This window comes from Eschrichtius robustus, chromosome 1 (assembly GCF_028021215.1).
Source record: "Eschrichtius robustus isolate mEscRob2 chromosome 1, mEscRob2.pri, whole genome shotgun sequence".
Taxonomy (NCBI): Eukaryota; Metazoa; Chordata; class Mammalia; order Artiodactyla; family Eschrichtiidae; genus Eschrichtius; species Eschrichtius robustus.
In genome coordinates, this window is record NC_090824.1 from 41,718,039 (window position 1) to 41,741,932 (window position 23,894).

The window sequence follows — 23,894 nt, forward strand, 5'->3', positions numbered from 1 at the left end:
AATTCCAAAAATCCCTATTATACCATGTATTATAACTTAGGTTACAGATAATTTGTGTGCTAATCAAATATTTTAACTTGATATGTGCTCTACAGAAGACTTTTTTAGGCCAAGAGATATTTTTAGAGAAAGATCAAAAAATTCGTGTAAAACACTTTTAAAGCTATCTTTTTGTTATTGTGATGAAAAGGACTTGATATAATTTATTTTGATCATTTAATTCTGGAAAAGAACCTAGTTATTGAAGCAGAATAAAAATTTCAGTAAGAAATACTTTAAAAAATCATTTGCTCAGAAATTTTCAAAAGATCTCTTCGAAAAATTAAGATCTGAACTAGGAAGAGAGTTTAGACCACGGTTTTCAAACATTAGAGTCACCTGGAGGAAGTTTTAAAAATACCTCTGCTCAGCCCGACCAATTCACCCTGAACCTCTGGGGGTGAGACCCTGGCGTGTTTTTAGAACTCTCTCCAGCTGGCTCCCTTGTGCAGCCAAGTCTTGAAAACTATATGTTTTAGACAAATATATAACAATGTGATTGTTATATTTATCAATTGACCCAAATTAAGAAAATATTTTAACTTTTATATTACCTATCCAGTGCTAGTTAGCAAAGTAATTACTATACACTGTAGCAGCCAGAGTAGTAATACAGTACAAGGATCTAAGACAAAACAAAGCCGAGCTAGAAAACGTGTTGTTTTTGTGTATTTTTAATGACCATTTTAACAAATTATTTAGTAACATTAGCAACCACAGTTGCTACGAATTGTTCTAGTCTTGTTCTTAAGGAAGCAAATTAAAAATGCAAATATGTATTAAGTATTCCTGAAATTCCTTGCATTTGAGGACTTGTAATCATATTACTTGCACGATTTCTCCTTTTGCATACATGTTTTTCTGCTAGAAGAGGACATTGGAGGGGAAAATAACTATTAAAATGACTCCAAATGTACTGCAACAAAAAGATAGTCCTGGTAATCAGATGCATGATCCCTCAGCACCATCCTCCCCCCACCCCCGCCCATTAGACAATTGTCCAGTTGAGGATTCTTGGGGCAATTTAAAATTGTAACTACATAAACCTATATAAGATACATATAGAATTTTTACATTTTACTTATTCCTACAGAAAATAAGAAGAAACAAGAGTCCTATCAAAAGAATCCGTTTCCCAGTGGTTGAATGTACTATGAAAAAAACATCAACGAAGAAAAACTAACAAAATAAAGGATACAACTGCTGTGAATTTAAAAGGTACAAAACTACAGAAAAAGTGAGTGCATTTTCTTTTACATTTTGCAACTGTCAATGGAAGCCTTAAAGGTTTGAGATTTAACAAACTCATGCAACCCTCACCAATGAGCAGAAAAGGGAAATAACCTTCTAAAAATACAAATGGATAAACAGGGTCAGATTATTAAGTGCAAAAATCTTATTTTGCTCCCAATAATGAGTCTCCTGAAGACTTCAGAGCATAAAAATCACAGCACAAGTATTAACAACCAACCACAGGAAAACTTTATATACTGTATATATTCTGTATTTTGTTAAATCTAAGAAGCCATCAATTGAGATATCACAATATGACAAAAACTATGTCTCAGGATTCATAAAATATGGCACATGCATATATCCTCAAAAATGAGATATGGGGGAAGGAAGTACATTTATTCATTTGGGAAAGAGACACTAATCTTACTACTTAACATTTTGAATTATTTCCACAATTAGTGTGGCAAATACAATTAAATGCCAGATATTTGAGATTTTTATGTAGTTAAGCGTTTTATTATCATTCTTCTTTACAGGAACAGGAATAACCTGAAGATGTCTTCAACCAAACTACCTAAAACAAAAGACCTGTTATATAAATTATGCTCTATTTTTGTAATAGATCAAAATACTGTATTGGTGAAAATAAATAGATAACAAAAAACAACATACTTGATTTCCATGTTTGCTATCAGACCCCACAAATACATTTGACTTTATAATTCAGTATACTTGAAAAACAAACTGAAACACAACAGGCATGCACAATTATGCCAATGCTAAGGATTTCAGATTATACTTGTTACAGTTTTTCTTAATAAAAATGGGAACAACACATTGCTAGGTACACAGAAACATGATTTTGCACAAAAGAAGGACAGCTAAATTGTTGCAAGAGGCAAGTGCTTCCTAATAGGCTTCTAGTGTAATATAACCGTGTGCTCTAAGTGTATGGTGTGTTATATACTATGTAATGGAGAATTATGGTATTTTGTATTTTCCATCAAACCACAAAATCTGTTAAGTCAAAAAAAGAAAACAAACAACAAACCCCCCATAACAACATTAGGTGTACTGACAATCATATTCCCATGTATGACAGAAGAGTACTAATACATTTTTTTATTTCTTTACTTCTTTTTATTAAGAACACTTCTTAGGTTTTTTTGGAATTTTGCATTCAGTGTCCATTGGCTCCTTCTGAGAGTATCCGTGAAGGTTCGGTAAATTTTGCGGTGAACAAGTAAAAAAGGGCCGGTGTGGGTACCAATGCCAAAAGGGGTAAATCTTGCTCGAGTTTATCCACTCTGGAAATGGAGATTATTCCATAGGCATGAAGTAACCAGTGGCTGAAGAGAACAATGAGTCTTTTCTTTCTGACCAGAAGATCATAGCAGTTCTACATAATTTTATAAAAGAAAGAAAAGAGAAATACAGATTATTGGGCTGAATTGGCTAGATACTTTATTACATGTTACTTTAAAACATATTATTGTCACACAAAATCATAACCTCAGAATCATAGGGACCTAAGAAATCACCCAGTCTTGCTACTACACTTCACAGATGAGGAAACTGAGGCTTCCTACATTCAGCACTCAGCGGCAGCACCAAGACGGGAGCCCACGTCTCTCAGTTCCGGTCTATGCCACCATTCGACCCTGGAAACACTACAGCTTCTTCTGAAAGATCGGAACTGGAAGGGGAACGCCGCATTATGTGCCTTCTTCCTGCCCTGATCCACAGCAGCTGAGTCTACTGGTGGGAAGGAGGAGGTACATACACCCAACTTCCTTACCCCCAGCATTCCTAGAGTCTGCTGCCTGGATACTTAGAAGGGAGCAGAAATGACATGTGACTACTCTGATTTCCCTTTTATCTTTAATACTGCTCTACAATATACAGAAATTGGAAGGACCAAATTATTATAAAAGTAATATCTAAATGTGCTAATGAACACGCTAAAATGTAATTTGTAACTGGTTACTAAACAACTTTCCCTCATTAAATGGCTCATCAGCTCACCTAGAGCTTGACTGTCTTTTCCTGACTTGAATCCCTATTTCTGATTCATGTATAGAGTGCTAACTGAAGCACATGAATGTTTTATATATGGGGGATTCCCAGCAGCAGAAAAACAAATATGATTCAAGCTAATCGAACTTTCCATAGTAACTATGGATAATAAACAAAAATTCAAAAACTTCGTTCTATTCAAATATCCAATCATTTCCCCCCCACATTTCCCTAGAGTTGATAAAAGTGCCAAAACGAATTTGCTTATCTTTAATCATACTGCAAAGCTGATTAAAGATTACCAAGGAGAAATGGGAGTAGAATACAAACGGAAGCATCTGAAAAATCACCATAAAAATACTGTCTAGTTCCTCTACTGCTAGTCTACCTAGAAGTCACTATGATTTCTAGGTGGTTTGTTCCCCCCTCTCACTTTTTCACTAATGTAATAGAAACAGGAGCTTCAAGAGCAACCACTCCAAAATAGTTAACAACTTTCTCTGGGGTGAACTTTTTTATATTAAGAATTATAAGAAAGCACATATCAACTGTAGTGGGTGGTTGAAAACAGTGCATAGGCACTAGATTAGCAAGCAAAGGATGGAAGAGTACTAAGACATGTTACACTTTTATTCCTTTAGAGTTCACTCTCTAAGAGTTCTAACAGTGGCCTTCCACGCACAAAAAGGATATCTCAAGATAGGAACAGCATCGGAACTAATGTGAGTGTTAATGATATTTCCAAATCACCAAAGTATTACAGATATTAGAGGGCAAAAGTAGACATCCGTAATCAAGAAAATAAAACTAGGGACAAAACATAGAAGGGTATGGAATGTACACTGTAATTATTGATGACTGTTAGTGTTCACTGCAAAAAAAAAAAAGCCTAGAATTAGTTCTATATAAAATAAAGCATTTTTATGTTTCCTTCAAAATAGTGTTAATAAGGTTCAACATTTCAATAATTATACATTTTCTATGTGGATAAATGATGTGAAATGAGTTTTTTCTCTAACATGCTGGAGTTTAAGCCTGACTGCTTCACTAATTTCCCAAGCAAATATTGTCTAGTATACAACTTTTCATTAACTAATGAGCCAAAAGCTACTGAGTGGCATCGTTTAGCCAAGGATTACTAAAACAATCAGTTGTAACATATCATATCATATGCACTATTCTCCTATTCAGTTGTCAAATCTATAAAAAAAAAAAGTCTTTAACAAAGGAAAAAAGATGTCCTACCTCTATTTCGGAAGCCGACATGTACACAGCCAGAGTAACCAAAGATAATACTAATATAATGTATGGGAAGGCATAGTCTGAAAGACAAACATTGGGATTATGCTGAAAATTAAATTTTCTGAATAAACCATCAAAAAATTCAAACAGTATAATTCTTTCCATAGACAAAAACCTTCTCAACCAGTCTTGGGAGAGAGTGAAGCCCTAATGCTCTAAGGCAGGGGTCAGCAAACTTTTTCTGTAAAGGGCCAGATAGTGAATACTTTTGGCTTCGTGGGCCACGCAGTTTATGTCTCGGTCACCTAAGTCCACAGTTGTAGTGGGAAAGCAGCCAGATCATACAGAAAATGGATGTGTCTGTGTTCCAGTAAAACTTACTTTGTAAGTTTGTAAGTTATAACTTATTTATAAGTTATTCAGACAATAAAATTTAAATTTCATATAATTGTCACATGTCAAGAAATACTACTCTTCTTTTGATTTTTTTCCCCAACAGTTAAAAAATGTAAAACTATCATTGGCCCAGCTTTGAAGACCCCTGCCTGAAGGCTTCCACTGCTGTAAAGAATTAACTTATCTCCTATGCATCTGGCATGATACTAGTTATGTATCAAACTTGGGAGAATTGGGAAAATAATTACTCAGTTTTCTGTGTTTTGAGGTCCAGATGGGGAACTTCAGTTGAGAAAGGCTATATATAAGAGTAATTCAGCTTTAATTAAAAGGTCATATACCAATAAACCTCAAAGGCTAAATGGATCATTCAGTCTCTTAATGTCAAATTTCTAGACAGTTCTACTTCAAATACAGTACAGTAAAATAATACTTTGTGAAATTTTTTCTTAAAAATACCACCTCTTAAAATGTTTTAAATTTATAGCTCACTAAAACAAATGGACAAATTGAGAAAGATACCTTGAATTATTTTTTATACAATTATCTTAAAACAATTAACCTCAGTTACTAAAACTATTAATCATTCTACAATACAATGCAGTGGAACCCATCTGGAACATTTTCAAATGTTAATTAAGGATCTGGCAGCCAGAATCTCTGAATTATCTATACAGGCCTGATTCCAATTACTAAATAACTGACAATGATTAGGTCCTAACCAGCCATTCAAAAGAATCCCAATTAACTTATAAATAGCTAAACAATGTTGCTAATGATAGTAAGAACTGGTAGAGAATGAGCTGGTAGTAAAAAGGAGAAAGAGGAAATTTCCAACAAGCCCCAAACTTGTGGGGAGTAGAGGGAGGTTCTGGGCTCAAAGCAGGATTTAGAGTGGTTCTTACTCTAGGGTCTAAAACAATGTAATATTTTGAGCAACTAGGTCTGGGGGTAGTGCCTGGAAATCTTCATTTTAGTTCTGCTGGTGGTTCAGAGGAAGATCACACTTAAAAACTGGCTTCAGTAATACTTCCAAGCAAGTAAAAGTTTGTCATTGACATCTTCCTAATTACCCCAGTGTCTCTCTCCCTAGACCCTGGTATCTTGAGCTACCAGAAGCCTCTTGGTGCTCTACTTTGCTCAGACTTGCTATATTCCCCTGTCATGGACTAAATGTTTGCGACCCCACCCCCCAAATTCTTATGTTGAAATCCTAACCCCCAATGTGATGTTATTAGTAGGTGGGGGGGGGGGGCCTTTGGGGTGATTAGGTCATGAGGGTGGAGCCCTCATGAATGGGATTCGTGTCCTTATAAAAGAGACCTCAAAGACCTCTTCCCTCTTCTGCTATGTGAGGACACTGAAGGAAGACAGCCATCAATGAACCAAGACACGAGTCCTCACCAGACTCCAAATCTGCTGGTGCCTTTTTTCAACACCATAAAATTATGAGTTGGTACGATACCCTCTGTGACTAATCTCAGCAGACTGCACAAGTTTATACTTAGTGCAAATAAACAATAACTCCTTGATCCTCCTATGAATGTGCTTTGAGTGGAGGCTTGTTAACAAAATGATCCAAAGACGTTCAGTGTGGGAAAAGGCATTTTCCATATAGGCAGCTACAACATAGGAAGCAATGCTGTCTGGCAGTCTCCTTAGGTTAACTTTCCAAACCTTTCCCTGCTTTCCACAGCTTTTCCCTTTTCTCCATTTCATAACCAAGAGGTTCTATATAATAGCACCAGCGGCAGTCTAGGACACAGGGATTTGAGGGCTGGCAATTCTTAAATCTTTAGGCCTAGTCAGCTCTCCCAAGCTTGTCTAGGATAAATGACTACCTGTGCTCTTTTGAATATTCCATGAATACCTAAAACTGAATTCACTTCTCACCAACCTATTTGCTTATTCTAACATTCATTATTCATACATTCACTAGTTACTAAGTCAGAAAGCTCCTTTATCGTATTCTCCTCCCATTTCCTCAACCCCTATATTTAATTAGTTACCTAGCTTAGTTAACTCTGTCTTTGAAATAGTTCTTCTTTCCCAGTGTTTCTCTGCTTTAGGTCAGACAGTCAGGCCCGGCTTACAGCAGTCATCTCTTAACTGATCCCCCAGGTTCTCTTCCCTGCCAATCCATCTTCCACACTGCTACCAAGTTATCTTTCTAAAATGCAAATCTAGTCATGTCACTCTTCCTCCTGAAATCCTGTTAAGAGCAGGTCTCTAGTCCCTAGAGCAAGAATAGCAACCTCAAATGCCTACAGAGGTCATCCAGGAGAATGACTGAAGTGGGCCAAATCCAAGAAAATAGGAAATGGTAGGAGCTAGGAAAAACTATAGATTTTCAAACACTATGCAGGCCAAAAGAAACAATACATCTGTAAAACCAGAATATGAGGGATAACAGACCCCTGACTAGTCTCCAATTTCTTCTTCCCGTGGCCTTATCCTCAGCTCCACCCTCCTAACTTGGAATCAAATTCATTACTAAGCTACACTATTTGCACAGTGATGCCATCTTGCCCAGTTCCTTCAGGCCAGAAGCTTGCCCTCTGTACCCAGGCAGGCTCCATACAAAGATGGTATCCAACATCCTTGCAATGTTCAACGTCACATGTTCAAAAAGTCCCTCACTATGTTCTCTCAGCTACTTATAGCTTTCCTAGTAGTATATGAGCTCTTTAACACCAACTTTCTCTCATTCTTCTTTCGAGTCACAGATCAGTCTAAATGATTGCTGAATAGATGAATGGATATGTTAAAAAAATATATTGAGGATTTTTTTTACTATACCTAAAAGTCTTTCATAAAGGAATTTAGAAAACTAAGACTTAATGGAAAACAGTATATATTATCACGAGTAATTTCCATCTATTATATGTAAAAACCATCTATTAGAGCAAGAGTAATTTCCATCTATTCCATGTTTTTTAATTTATACTCAGGTTTTAAAAATCTTCCTATTGACGTTGTGAGCTTCAAATGCAAAGTATTCTCTAAACAGAAATCAGTTTTGATAAAGAATGATGATATGTTTTAGCAAATATATATGCTATGGTTTATTTTCACGAATAAAACACAAACACCAGACTACAGAAGAAGGTCCAAAATTATACTCAGAGAAAATATTGTTTATCACATATAGTAAATATATTCCATTGACTTTACCCAACAAACTTACATAAAAGGCCTCCACCAACTGCCTGAAGCACGGTTAAAATTGGGAAGAAGTAAAGTGCAGCATAAATACTTTTAAATCGATCAGACTTCCCTAACCCGCAGGCAATCTTCTTTACCAGAAGAGGCCGCAGCAGCATCATTAATACCAAGCAGAATGCGTAGTAGATAAATACAATGGTGTATCTGGGAAATGAAATAAAAAATAATTATAACATCAAAGATATGTTTTACAATGTATTTTTATCATCTATCAATCATTTTAAAATCAAAGATCCTGAAATAAAAAATTGTAACATCAAAAATGTTTTAAAATGTATTTTTATCATCTATCATTTTAAAATCAAAGATCCTGAAATAAAAAATTGTAACATCAAAGATATGTTTTAAAATGTATTTTTATCATCTATCAATCATTTTAAAATCAAAGATCCTGAAATAAAAAATTATAACATCAAAAATGTTTTAAAATGTATTTTTATCATCTATCATTTTAAAATCAAAGATCCTGAAATAAAAAATTATAACATCAAAAATGTTTTAAAATGTATTTTTATCATCTATCATTTTAAAATCAAAGATCCTGAAATAAAAAATTATAACATCAAAAATATGTTTTAAAATGTATTTTTATCATCTATCATTTTAAAATCAAAGATCCTGAAATAAAAAATTATAACATCAAAAATGTTTTAAAATGTATTTTTATCATCTATCATTTTAAAATCAAAGATCCTGAAATAAAAAATTGTAACATCAAAGATATGTTTTAAAATGTATTTTTATCATCTATCAATCATTTTAAAATCAAAGATCCTGAAATAAAAAATTGTAACATCAAAAATGTTTTAAAATGTATTTTTATCATCTATCATTTTAAAATCAAAGATCCTGAAATAAAAAATTGTAACATCAAAGATATGTTTTAAAATGTATTTTTATCATCTATCAATCATTTTAAAATCAAAGATCCTGAAATAAAAAATTATAACATCAAAAATGTTTTAAAATGTATTTTTATCATCTATCATTTTAAAATCAAAGATCCTGAAATAAAAAATTGTAACATCAAAGATATGTTTTAAAATGTATTTTTATCATCTATCAATCATTTTAAAATCAAAGATCCTGAAATAAAAAATTGTAACATCAAAGATATGTTTTAAAATGTATTTTTATCATCTATCAATCATTTTAAAATCAAAGATCCTGAAATAAAAAATTATAACATCAAAAATGTTTTAAAATGTATTTTTATCATCTATCATTTTAAAATCAAAGATCCTGAAATAAAAAATTGTAACATCAAAGATATGTTTTAAAATGTATTTTTATCATCTATCAATCCTTTTAAAATCAAAGATCCTGAAATAAAAAATTATAACATCAAAAATGTTTTAAAATGTATTTTTATCATCTATCATTTTAAAATCAAAGATCCTGAAATAAAAAATTATAACATCAAAAATGTTTTAAAATGTATTTTTATCATCTATCATTTTAAAATCAAAGATCCTGAAATAAAAAATTGTAACATCAAAGATATGTTTTAAAATGTATTTTTATCATCTATCAATCATTTTAAAATCAAAGATCCTGAAATAAAAAATTATAACATCAAAAATGTTTCAAAATGTATTTTTATCATCTATCATTTTAAAATCAAAGATCCTGAAATAAAAAATTATAACATCAAAAATATGTTTTAAAATGTATTTTTATCATCTATCATTTTAAAATCAAAGATCCTGAAATAAAAAATTATAACATCAAAAATGTTTTAAAATGTATTTTTATCATCTATCATTTTAAAATCAAAGATCCTGAAATAAAAAATTGTAACATCAAAGATATGTTTTAAAATGTATTTTTATCATCTATCAATCATTTTAAAATCAAAGATCCTGAAATAAAAAATTGTAACATCAAAGATATGTTTTAAAATGTATTTTTATCATCTATCAATCCTTTTAAAATCAAAGATCCTGAAATAAAAAATTATAACATCAAAAATGTTTTAAAATGTATTTTTATCATCTATCATTTTAAAATCAAAGATCCTGAAATAAAAAATTGTAACATCAAAGATATGTTTTAAAATGTATTTTTATCATCTATCAATCATTTTAAAATCAAAGATCCTGAAATAAAAAATTATAACATCAAAGATATGTTTTAAAATGTATTTTTATCATCTATCATTTTAAAATCAAAGATCCTGAAATAAAAAATTATAACATCAAAAATGTTTTAAAATGTATTTTTATCATCTATCATTTTAAAATCAAAGATCCTGAAATAAAAAATTGTAACATCAAAGATATGTTTTAAAATGTATTTTTATCATCTATCAATCATTTTAAAATCAAAGATCCTGAAATAAAAAATTATAACATCAAAAATGTTTTAAAATGTATTTTTATCATCTATCATTTTAAAATCAAAGATCCTGAAATAAAAAATTGTAACATCAAAGATATGTTTTAAAATGTATTTTTATCATCTATCAATCATTTTAAAATCAAAGATCCTGAAATAAAAAATTGTAACATCAAAGATATGTTTTAAAATGTATTTTTATCATCTATCAATCATTTTAAAATCAAAGATCCTGAAATAAAAAATTATAACATCAAAAATGTTTTAAAATGTATTTTTATCATCTATCATTTTAAAATCAAAGATCCTGAAATAAAAAATTGTAACATCAAAGATATGTTTTAAAATGTATTTTTATCATCTATCAATCATTTTAAAATCAAAGATCCTGAAATAAAAAATTGTAACATCAAAGATATGTTTTAAAATGTATTTTTATCATCTATCAATCATTTTAAAATCAAAGATCCTGAAATAAAAAATTGTAACATCAAAGATATGTTTTAAAATGTATTTTTATCATCTATCAATCATTTTAAAATCAAAGATCCTGAAATAAAAAATTGTAACATCAAAGATATGTTTTAAAATGTATTTTTATCATCTATCTATCATTTTAAAATCAAAGATCCTGAAATAAAAAATTATAACATCAAAGATATGTTTTAAAATGTATTTTTATCATCTATCATTTTAAAATCAAAGATCCTGAAATAAAAAATTATAACATCAAAGATATGTTTTACAATGTATTTTTATCATCTATCATTTTAAAATCAAAGATCCTGAAATAAAAAATTATAACATCAAAGATATGTTTTACAATGTATTTTTATCATCTATCAATCATTTTAAAATCAAAGATCCTGAAATAAAAAATTATAACATCAAAGATATGTTTTAAAATGTATTTTTATCATCTATCATTTTAAAATCAAAGATCCTGAAATAAAAAATTGTAACATCAAAGATATGTTTTAAAATGTATTTTTATCATCTATCAATCATTTTAAAATCAAAGATCCTGAAATAAAAAATTATAACATCAAAAATATGTTTTACAATGTATTTTTATCATCTATCAATCATTTTAAAATCAAAGATCCTGAAATAAAAAATTATAACATCAAAGATATGTTTTAAAATGTATTTTTATCATCTATCATTTTAAAATCAAAGATCCTGAAATAAAAAATTATAACATCAAAAATATGTTTTAAAATGTATTTTTATCATCTATCAATCATTTTAAAATCAAAGATCCTGAAATAAAAAATTATAACATCAAAGATATGTTTTAAAATGTATTTTTATCATCTATCATTTTAAAATCAAAGATCTTGAAATAAAAAATTGTAACATCAAAGATATATTTTAAAATGTATTTTTATCATCTATCAATCATTTTAAAATCAAAGATCCTGAAATAAAAAATTATAACATCAAAAATGTTTTAAAATGTATTTTTATCATCTATCTATCATTTTAAAATCAAAGATCCTGAAATAAAAAATTATAACATCAAAGATATGTTTTAAAATGTATTTTTATCATCTATCAATCATTTTAAAATCAAAGATCCTGGAAAAGGTTTAAGAAGTCTATCCATCGAACATTCAGACTGGTGGAGGGTTCACCAAAAGGACTCTCATAATACCACTGCACAGTGGATGCTGAGTCCTTTCCGGTAGGCAGTTTGGAAATGTGTATCAAAAATCCTAAAATGTTTATATCCTTTAATTCAAAAATTTAACTTGTAGAAATTTATCAAAGGGAAACAATCGGGTATACACAAGAAACCTGATGAACAAGCATTTTTACTGAATCACACAATAAAGACAACTCAGGAAGAAAATAAATATTCAACAATAGGAAGTTGGTTAAATTTTAGAGTATATTTATGCTGGAATACTATGCAGACATTAAAAATCCAGTTATGAAAGAAATGTTAACAACAAAAGCAACTGTGCCTCATACATTATGACAAGAACAGGCTACAAAATGGCATGTGCATAGAATAACCTTAATGTTCTTTAAAAAAGAATAAAACTTAAAAATAATAAAAATAAAAAGTACAGCTGGAAAGACATTTTTAGCAGTGATCATCTTAAGAAATGGAATTACAGATTATTTTATTTGGGGTATGCCTTTTCTGTTTTCCAAATATTCTATAATGTAATTTTTACAATCAGAAAAAAAGTTGCAAAAAGATCTCTGTATCAGCAGACTACAGTTTCTAGCTCCTTGTTTTGAATAATTACATTTCTATGCACGTAGTTCTAACTTCCTTTTCATGAGGATTTTCAAATTATTTTTTACTATCTTATACGCAAACCCTCTCGCTTGCAGGGGAGAGTCAAGGGAAGCACGGGAGTTGTTTCAAATAACTGACCACATGCCTCTTCTCCACACAGCTTAATGATACCGGGTCGCTGTGCTCTCATGATGCTTTTAGGTCCAGCCCTGTACCATACTGCATTATTTCAAGCCTCACTTCTTGGATGATGAGTTTTGTCTTCTTAGGCTACCTCTTACCAATATCAAAACAAAATAATAGCTGTCTATTTCTTCAGCTTGTAGTTCCTTAAGAGCTCCAAAAAGACTATTATTTTAATCAGAAGGAAACCATCATGTGCTACCTGTCCTAAAGACCTGGGAAACTAGCTTTTGGAAGCAGATACCTGTTTCCCGCCCCTGCTCTCCACCAGAAGACCTCATCCTCTACCTCCCCCCACCATCCATGCCCCTCATATGCACATAGGATAAATCTGACAAGCTAAAGCTAAGTTTTGTTACAACAGTAATTACTGCTCATTGTCAATAACTCAAAGTTTTAGTAAACATTACCTTTTGCAGTAAGTTTCCAATGATAGAAGCTTGCATGTTTTTCCATATCTTATCTAATTAATTTCCCCTCAAAACTATCATTATCAGTAAAAGTATTCTGATATTTTTCAATTTGTAAGGAATTTATATATACCAATGGAGAAGATATCCTCCACTAGTCAATGTAATAGTGTTCCAAAGGTTTCTGTTAATACTGAGCCATTACTTTTTGTTGACTTACAAAAGAAAAAAATCATTACGACTTTGGTAGTCCTACAGCTTGCAGAAATGTTTAGCCCCAGTCTAGCCATATATGTAAGTTTAAATGGTTATGTAAAGTAACATGTATGAATTCAAATGCTAGTATTATAAAATCTTCTCATACTTTTAATAAAACATTGTTTTGTATAATTAATAAAACAAGGCAGACAGTCCATTCCACAGTGACTATTGGTGAAGCTGCTAGGAAAAAAAAAAAATACCTACTTAATTCAAAGATGGTGAACAGATGGAAAATGTCCTAATCAATGAAGTTGTGTGATGAGTCTGACTGAGTGCTGTGACAAGGCTCTGAGGCCATACCCAACTCAGCAGGACAAGTGCTGTGATAAATTAGAAGTGGCTGTTATGACTGCAGAATGAGGGCTGTGAGTACCTATTTGCCATCTCTGTTCTCATATTTTTTGACTCTCCTACTACAGGATTTACAGATATTATAAAAAACACTATAGATGTGAATAGCAGTAAATGAGTCTGATTTTGTTCTAAATAAGATGGTTATACATCTTATTTAAATATAATATCTGATTCAGTAATTAACTTCTCTAAATAGGACCAGGTTAAGTTCTGCCAAGTCCCCAGGACAGTATGTGACAAGAGAATAATCAAAGCTGAGGGTTATAGCTCTATGAAATCAACAAAGAAGATAGTATCAGTCTTTTAGATACAATTTATATATATAAATATGTCTGGTTGTCTCTGTATATATATATAAATAATTTGCAGGACTTAAAAGGTAGGCAGGTGGAAAAGATTTTTATAGCTCTATATCTGGATCTCGTTTTTTGTTTTGTTGTTGCTTTTTTTTTCTACTTTTTTTTGGATCTCGTTTTTTGCAAAGTATCTTTTTACATACAGGCATATTTGTTTTTGACACTTAGTACTATTAAGAAATGCACAAAAAGTACTATTTTGTTGAGCATATTACATAATGGTAACTTGCTACAACTATGAGAATATAAATACCAGACTCTTCTATTATACATTTACTGAGAAAAACACATCAGAATGAACACTAATTCACAGAAATTCTAAAAATGTAGGCCTGGGTAATATTATACAGAATCTTATGAATTTGATATTTTTAAAACAAAACATCCTGGTGAAAATCACAAACATTTATTTGGAAAAAACAAAAACAAAAAGAAAGAACATTAAGCCAAGCCCTCTAATAATAATGCCAGCTACTTGTAAGTGCTTCCTGTATGTAAGGCATTTATTTAAGTCACCTTATAAGGTATCATTATTCCCATTTTTACCAACAGGAAAGCCAAGGTTATAAGAGGCTCTTAACATGTTCAAGTTAACAGCTGACAGACCCGGGATTGAAACTCAAGCCTGTTTTTAGCTCCAAAGCCTATACTACTTCCTGTATGTCAGATATTGCTTCTCTGTTGTATAAGAAAAAGGTTTTCCTTATAATTCCCTTTTTAAGAAACAGATATAGCTTATTTTAGAACTGCTCAGACATAACGTCAACATCAACACAAAAATACTTTCACTTCTATTATACTAAGATGTATTTCTATTTCCTCTTCTCAGACTATGTATCACTTAAAAGAAGAAAATCATTTCTGTATATCTCCCCCAGTGCCTAGGAGCCATTTCACAAGGCTCAATCTGCTTAAATGAATGAAATCTATAATCATCATTTTTTAAAAAATGATCTTACGTCTAAATAAATACTTACAGTGGGTAGACAGCTTCATGAGTACAGTGCACTGTGGTAACATAATCTGGACTTGGATTGTAAAGCATGGTGTACCAATCAGAAAGCATCAATACTCGACATGAATGGATATAAAGCACACCGACTGGATCGGTCACAAGTAAGGTGATGATAGCTGCCATAGTGCATTCAAATAATGCAGTGATGTGTTGGAAAAGGGCACTGGAACTAGTAAAACAAAGGAGGCACAATCACCAGAAAATTCTCAGCATGTTAAGTGGCTTTTAATAAAACCTGTGTATGCTTCAAAATATGTATTCTAAAAAGGAGTTTTAACTGATAAATCCTGAAACAAAAAAATCTTCTAAATAGGTAAGAAAAGCCAAGCACATATGAAAACTACTTGAGAAGGATTTAACCTTGTTTACTAAAAAGAGATAAATACTCATCCCAGGTAACACTGTGCCAATATTGTCTAAATGTGTAGAAGAGCAGAAATTAGATCTACCTTTATCTTCAGTAACTCGCCAAATTATTAAAAATGTCTTAAAGTTATCTATGCATCATTTTAAATTATCTTAAACATTAAAAGTACATAAAAGATTATATGTAATACATATTAGTTATAAAATATAATAAACATTGTAAGCTCACCACCTAACCCAATAACTAAAACATTAACCACTTACATCTACCTGTTCCTCCCCATTCCACATTCCTGTCTCTCCCCTAGAAATAACCATTATACTAAATGTTCTTTATCAGTTTTTCTAAACAGTTTTTATTCCAACTGTATTTATACTTCAAAACCACTATTTAGTTTTGCTTATTTTTCAACATGATAAAGTGAGGTAAGCTTTCTGAGATTTTTCTTTCCACTCAAAATTACATTTCCAAGATTCATTCATGGTTTTGCTTATACCTGAAGTTCAGTCGTTTTCACTGCTGTATAATATTCCATTGTGTGATCTTTCCATTATTTATCCATTCTGCTTTGTTAGTAAAATGTGTTGCAAATGTCTTCCTCTCAGTTTGTGGGTTGAATTTTCATTTTCTTTCTGATGTCTTTTTATGAACAGATGTTCTAAATTTTAATATAGTTGCCTTTATCAATTTTTAAATTTCTGGTTAGCAGATTCTCACTCTAAGAAAAATATTATCCTATATTTTCTTCTAAAAGTTTTAAGGTTTTGCTTTTCATGTTTCAATCTTTAACTCAGAAGAGATTTCTGTGCCTAAGTTAGGATATAACTTCAGCTTTTCCCATTTGGATATCCAACTGTCCCAGCAGCAGCATTTTATTGAATAGTTACTCTGTTCTCCCCACTAAGCTGCCATGCCACTTCTGCCATATAAAGTCTCCTATATAACCGGCCTGTTTCTAGGTTCTCTATTTTGTTCCTGGGGTCCATTTATCTATCCCTGAGACAACAGAATATGACAATAATTCTTGATATTACATACATTCTTTTACTTTTTCAGTGGTCTTGGTCATTCTTGGGCCTTTGAACTTCCATATAAATTAGAGAATTAGCTTGTCAAGTTCCACAGTATAAATCCAATGTAGCTAGCTACCTTGGTCTTGGCTACCTCACAGTACTGTGATTCTGTAAATGAAATATAGGGAGGTAATTGATTTTATATACTTAGCTTACAGCCAGCATCTTCACTAAACTCTCATTATTTATGATTGCTTCTCTATAGATGCTTTTGAGTTTTCTATTTGAACAATGTTTCAGTTACCTATCACTGCACAGCAAACTACCCTAAAACTCAGTGGCTTGAAACAACCACCACTGATTATTTCTCACTGTTCTGTGGTTTGACTGGGCTCATCTGAAAGAATGAAAAACAAATTCACCGAATTGCTTCCTAGGAAGCAAAACACATCCCAAGCAGAATAAATTAAAAAGAAATTCACATTATAATTAAGCTGCAGAATACCAAAGATAAAAGAGCAGCTGGTCAGCAGCCCCCGTGTGCTCACAGCTGACAGCCAGCACCTACTCCAGCATATGAGTTACTCATTTTGAACACCACAGCCCAGTCCAGCCTCTAGATGGGTGCATCCCAACTCAACATCACGTGGAACAGAAAGGACTACCCAGTTGCTATCGGCAGTTAACCTCCGGCTACCCTCCCAACCCTACTGCCTGGTTTGTCACTCTGGCCCCAGCTCAGGGTGGGTTTGCTTGTTTTCTGAAAAAGAAGAGTTCTCGGAGATCCCCCCTTATTCCTGTGAGACCAGCAATGTCTTAAACAGTATGTCTCTTCCAGACGTTAGTTATTTCATGCAGAAGGGTGACCTGGAGCTCCTGATTAGCCCATGGTGTTGGAAGCAGAACTCCTGTGCCATTTTACACAGATGAAGACACTAAATATGTAAGTAAACGTGTACACTTTCATATTATATAATCCAATCTTTTGCTTCCTTACAGAATTCATATTTTTAGAGGCAAAATCCCCACCTCATTATTTCTTGCCATGACTTTCGCAACCTTCTTACTGGCTTCCTCTTCTCATAATGCTCCCTTTCAATCCATCTGCAGTCAACTATGTAATCTTTACAAAATGGAGTCTGCTTTTAAAACTCCCCTTATTAAACGACTTCAGTGGATCCCATCTGCCTTTCAGGAAAAATACTTCCTACCAGCCTTATCTCCCACACCTCCTGCCCTTACGAAATTACTTTGTTTCGTCGCTGCTCCCTTCATCCCAGCATGCTTCATGCGCCACCTCAAAACACGTCACCTATCTGGCAAATGGTGTATCCTTCAAGATCGGCTCTGGGGTTGTCCCCAGGTCTTAGGAGTATTTCCTAAGACTCCCCCAGCCCCAAACCTCTTTATGTCTTGGTCTCATTTAGTCCCTATTTCTCATGGCACCCTCAGCTCTCACTTCTTGGTTATGCTGTGCTCTTCCTTGGCTCTTGACTTCTGCACATCTTTTTCCTACTGTCTGACTCTTTCTTCAGTTCCTCTCTCAAAAACTACTCATTTTTCAAAGTTCAACTTAAAGTCAGTGTTTTCTCCTGTGACACCACCCTATTTTGAGAGGACAGAATTGACTTCTTCCCTCTTCAAGCTAGCCTGAAAACTCTGTGCATACCTCTACTACCGCCCCTCACGTACACAGTGATGGTCTGTCTGCCTCATCCACCGCGACTGTGAGCATCCACGTTTTCATCACCTCTGAATCCCACAACCTAGCAGAGCACCTGGCACATTGCAAACGTCCCTAAAGATTGTTGCATGAGTACATTTGGAAAGCTATAAATTACATAAAAACAAATTACAGAAGAGGCACAGCTTCTGGCTTCATTACATAAAAACATGCAATTTCTGCCTATCTCTGCCCTGGCCTCAAAGAAAAACAAATTTAATACTAAACTTTGGGGAAAGCAAGCAGGCCAGAAAGGGAAGTTTTGATTAGTGTCTAGCCCATGCATTCTCAATGGGCACCAGCACTCCGAAGGGGACAAGAATGGATCCTTGGGTATAAAATAATACTACACTTTTTATATATAAAGCACATGTATACATAAACTATATAAACCAATAAACAATATATCTGCGATATTAAAATTTTACGGGGTAGGTGGAATTGGGGGAAAAAAGGTATCTAAAAAGCTTCTTTAAGGAGGAAAGAATGAAAAAAAGGTCGAGAAACATGAGTCTAGCCTCAGACAGCTAGGCCCCTGCTTCCTTGATTTTAAGTGCAATGTCTCAGGAAAATGCAAGAGATAGTCCTTGTCTTTCTTGCTACCAATTTCCTAGGCAAAGCATAGATATGCAACCTCCTTTTTAAACCTACCTCCTTTCCTGCCTAAGCACTGATCACACCTCTGCTTTACCCCCAAACCAAGGCTCTACCCTCTGCTCTAAAATTCTGTCTCAAAACATATCTGATGTTTTAGTTCAAATGCATTTGGTGAGGTACATCCATTAAACCCACCCCTTCTCCACTCTGGGCTGAGAAGTTCCAAATGAGCAATTATTCTATTTTAGCTCTGTTAATCACATCTCTTTTCTAGCCCTCACCTCTCATCATTCTATAACAGAAATTAAAAGCAGGATGAGAGCTGCTTTAAAAAAATTTTTTTAATAGAGTCGTCTGAAAAATAATGAATGCTCTTCCAATGTAAATAATCACTGTGGACTTATTAGGTAGATCCAGAAAAGTACTGATTCTACTTCCACCTGACCTTCTCTTCACTTCCGTTCCTACCACTGGCCATCACTATTTCTTGGACAACAGCTTTCTAATATGTCTCACCACTCATCTGCCCTCCACATAAGTTATCTTCCTAAAACATACATCCAAGATGCTGTTTCTCTAAACCAAAACCTTCACCAATAAATCATTCACTCGGCAAATACTAAGTGAGTATCTACCATGCGCCAGCGGCTGTGCTCGTCTCTGGAGATTTCATAGAGAACACCAGTGATGGCCACTGCCCTCATGGAGCCTATGGTCAGGGGTGGGAAAGAACATTAAATGAGGAGGCAAACATAACTACAAATTGTGTTGACTGCTAAATACAAAGCAAAAACAACAACAAAATGAGAGTGCTATTGAAAAAGAAAATTAACGGGGACAGACCTACATTAGATTGGGTCAGGGGACGCCTCTCCGAGTAGGTGTAATTTAACCTGAGATCTGAAGGAAGAAAAGGCAGCTAGGCAAAAAGTTGCAGGGAGAAGAGAGTATTTCAGGCAGAGAAGAGTTTGGGGAAAGGGACAGGACTTAAAGCAGGAAAGATGCTGAGATGTCAGAGGAACCAACAGCCAGGATGGCTGAAATGTACTACAGTAGAATCTGGTTCCTCATTCCCAGTGGGATAAGGTTCACATCATCACCAAGAACTTTCACATTCTGGCCTCAACCCCCTTTCCCACCCTCCTTTTTACTACCTTTCTCTCATATGCAATCCACACTTTGAACACCCAACTACTTCCATTCCCACCCACAAGAGATCACGTTTCATGTCTCCCTGCCAGTGTTCATGCTGTTGTCTCTGCCTAAAATGTTCCTTTTTTGAAGTGTTTCAGGTGCCACCAGGCACAATTTATCTCTTCCATTCTTTGTGATTCCAGAGCATTTTGTTTATAAAGCTTTTATATACTTTTTGTTTATATACTTTTAAGACTGATTTGTATTATAATTAGTTATGTATACATTTGTCTTCTCTACAAGAGTATGACTTTAAACCACATCAGTTATTTTTGTATCTCCTTCCCTGATCTTTTCAACATAAAACACAATGCTCAGTAAATTTTTTGGATTTGTTTTAGTATGAATTTTCATAATTAGGTTGCAGCTATAACATTTTAACTACATTATACTAGATTACTAGTATTAAGTTGCAAAGTATTTGTTTTAGAACAATAAACAGTTTGTAATCATAGCCAAGTCTTTGTAGAAAACCAATAAAGATAATTAAGAAATAAAAATATAAATAAAATACTCCCTCAGCATCACTCAGAGTAAAACAGACAAAGGATATTTCCCTTAATATTTACTGAGGCATGCCCTAGAATTAAGTTTCCTTGCCACAGTCAAAAGTAATCAGAAGATAAAGGAAAAACAGGTTTGCCACTTTTACAAAAACATAAGTATAATTACTTGATAAGGTCTTCTAAATGATAGCTATTCCAACATCAGTCCACCCAGGTACATTCATAGAAAGTACTAACCTCTTTTTCCCTGAGTACCATTCAATGAAGAACCAATGTAAAACAAGAGGAAGCATAGCCATAAATCCAAGATAGAGCCAATCATAAAGTTCTGGAGATTCTGTGCAAGGCTGACAATATTTCTGTGCATTTGTTCTCTGTCCTCTTGGACACACCTATGATATATAAGAACAGTATTTTATGTACATATATTATCCTAGAACATTAACAACCCCCAAAAATCATTCAATAAGACATCACATTTCAGTTTAAACATCTGTTTACATGTGCATCTTTTAAAAATAAAAGAGAAAGCATAAGTAAAATAAAAAGCAATCTACACTGTATTTGCTATACCTGTATAATGTTATTAAAAGACTCTTTATTAAGTTACTAAAATAGTTGACTAATATTACATGAAAAACCTAGTTATTAACACCATATAAAAATTGCAGAGAAATGCTCTGGCGTTGTAATGCTAAATTATTGTTCAAGTCACTTTTCTATATTAATAAAAAGTAATTAGAAATTATAAAACTATCAAATTAAAAAACTTAATAACTGTGACCGTCAAGATGTATTATAGGTATATAATCAATATGACAACACAAATAAGGATTTTATTAATGCCTCCATATTCTTTTACAAGTTGAATACATTGAAGAAAAAAGTTATTCTACATGTGACAATATTTCAGAAGCAAAAAGATTTTACAAATGAAATAACATACAAATGTTAAGACTTACCCCACATTCTCCATATATTTCAGTTGAGCCATTTTTAAATAACAGGGTCTTCCCACAATAAAGTCCAAGGCATGCTGGTTGAATATCGACAGCTTTTTAAAAACAAATGCCAGTATAGTAACATCTTTTGTGATTATAAAAAATAAGGTAATAAGAGCTGAAACGTTTGGCAGAAATATCTCAACACACTTTCAATTAAAAAATATGTATTAGACAAAAGTCTTGATGCATTTATTTAAAGTTTTCCTTTTACACTGTGACACTACTGAAGGTTACATGGAACCTTATTGCTAATACTGTTCCTTAAGATTAAGGTCCTCAACCAGCAGAGCGGACTTTATGCCCACAACTCAAAGCCTAACTTGGTACATCTCCAATGGCTCCAGCCAGCCATTCCCCTTGATTAGATGGTCTAGACTTTTGAATTTCCTTTTTTTTTTTTTTTTTTAACTAGAGGACTAAAAGAGGATCGATACTTTTTATTTTGCCCAGTCAGGACATTAAGTGCGAGCATACACACGAAATCTATTATCACCTTCCTTCATGACAGAACACCCTTTAATACCAGAAAAGCAGAAAGGACATAAGTTCAGAATAAAGGGAAGGCCTTTAAAGTAAATACATTCACCTTACAAGAAGCTTGTAAAATTATCCTAACTTTGGTCATTTTTGTAGAGGACAAGTGAAGATTTCATCAAGGCTGTCACTGGGCCTCTGACCAATACTTAGGAACCACTGCATTAGAATCAACCCTCTGATCTCAAGGCTTGGACAACATAAAAAGCAGCTTTGTTTAACCAAAAAACTCAGGGCCTACAGATTGTCTTTGACCTCCTCTACAGGGAGAAACTATTGAAGGAGTTTTTTTCATCAGTGACAGCTGATTCCCTTCAATCATTGACTCATTCATTCAGTAAACATGCATTAAGTGTCTGATTCCACTGGTGAAGGGCCCCTAAAGATCCACAGAGGAACATGACAGCGTCCCTACCCTCAAAGAACCTACAGCCTAGTGTGGAATAAATCCAAAACAACTGTGGTCAGATGTGAATTAACTTGGGAAATTATGCATTTTATGGCTATTCTTGAACAATCATTTCCCAAATTCTTCATGAATTCAATCTAGAGACTGCCTGATCCACAATACTTTCTTCTTTCAAATTCAAGTAGACTTTTTTTCTTTCTCCTTGTGCTGAAGAGAAAAATAGAAATGGCGCTGACTAAAATGCCTCAAGTTTAATATGTTCACTTTAATAAAATTTCTGACTTTTAAAAAAACCCATGGGCTTCTTTACCTTACTTGGCACTTATTTTTAAACCAGTTGTAATCACAATGTTCTAAACTAAGAGATGGAAACGAGTTGTTTCAGATTTTTTGAGAAGGCAGAAGGTAAAGAATTGGAAACCTTCTATACCGGTTTTGCATCTAGCAGATGCATAATAAATACATTTGAGTGTAAATAATCTAAAATTTCTCAAAATCCAAGGCCTGAAAACCGGTATGATAAACTGAACGCAACAGCTTACCGTCGACCAAAATAACCCTAGCTCCCACTGTACGCTCACTTTCCCCTTTCATTTCCTTTAGTAACGGAGGTCTAGATTTTTTACTTTTTTGCAACCGTCATGCCCCTTTGTGAAGGGCCCCCCAAACTTAACGTTTGATGCTGAAGCAGGACACAACAGTTAAGCTGCAATTAGTTTCTGCTTCCTTTCCTGTTTTCCTGCACTTACGCCCGCGCTTTAAATTGTCAAGTCAACCCTCAGGAATGTTAAACAAAGGGACCGAAGCAAAGGGACTGAGGTGACATTTTGAACAAACAGCAAAGGCCTGGCCTTTTCCCCCAGTACGCAGCCGGCGTCCCCTCTGCAGTCGGTCTCCCCGCTGCAGCTTGTCTGGAGCAGAGACTATCCCTATCCCACCTCGGCCCGGCCAAGAGCGGCTGGGAGCAAGGGACAAGGATTCGCCGCTATCCGGAGGCCACCCGCTGTGGCCGAGCCCAGAGCTGGGAGCGTAGGGAAGAAGCAGAGACTAGGATAAATGCTTCCCGGGACCTCGGCAACCACTCACCCATCGGCAGCTTGTAGGTTTCCTTGGAGAGGTTCGTGGATCAGCCGACCCGGCCGCAGCGCCCGGACATCCGGGCCAAAGCCGCCTCGACGGCTCCGCCTCCTGGTAACCCGGGCAACCGCTCCGAAGCCCCGCCT

The 23,894-nt window shown here is 33.6% G+C and overlaps 1 protein-coding gene across 4 annotated transcripts; it reads right to left on the reverse strand.

The window, feature by feature from the left end:
• Positions 1-695: 695 nt before the first annotated feature.
• On the reverse strand, positions 696-23,854 carry JKAMP (JNK1/MAPK8 associated membrane protein). 4 transcript variants are annotated; one of them, XM_068544642.1, is made up of 7 exons: positions 23,758-23,854; positions 21,687-21,760; positions 20,962-21,116; positions 15,287-15,493; positions 8,117-8,298; positions 4,537-4,613; positions 696-2,674 (listed from the first exon to the last, which is right to left on the reverse strand). In XM_068544642.1, the coding sequence occupies exons 1-7, from the start codon at positions 23,759-23,761 to the stop codon at positions 2,456-2,458; spliced, it is 918 nt and encodes a 305-aa protein (XP_068400743.1). In that variant the 5' UTR covers positions 23,762-23,854; the 3' UTR covers positions 696-2,455. The 4 variants fall into 4 exon arrangements, with proteins under 4 accessions (XP_068400743.1, XP_068400735.1, XP_068400753.1 ...); XM_068544634.1 differs by having other exon boundaries at positions 21,687-21,778; XM_068544652.1 differs by having other exon boundaries at positions 21,687-21,810; positions 23,758-23,829.
• Between the last annotated feature and the right edge of the window lie 40 nt (positions 23,855-23,894).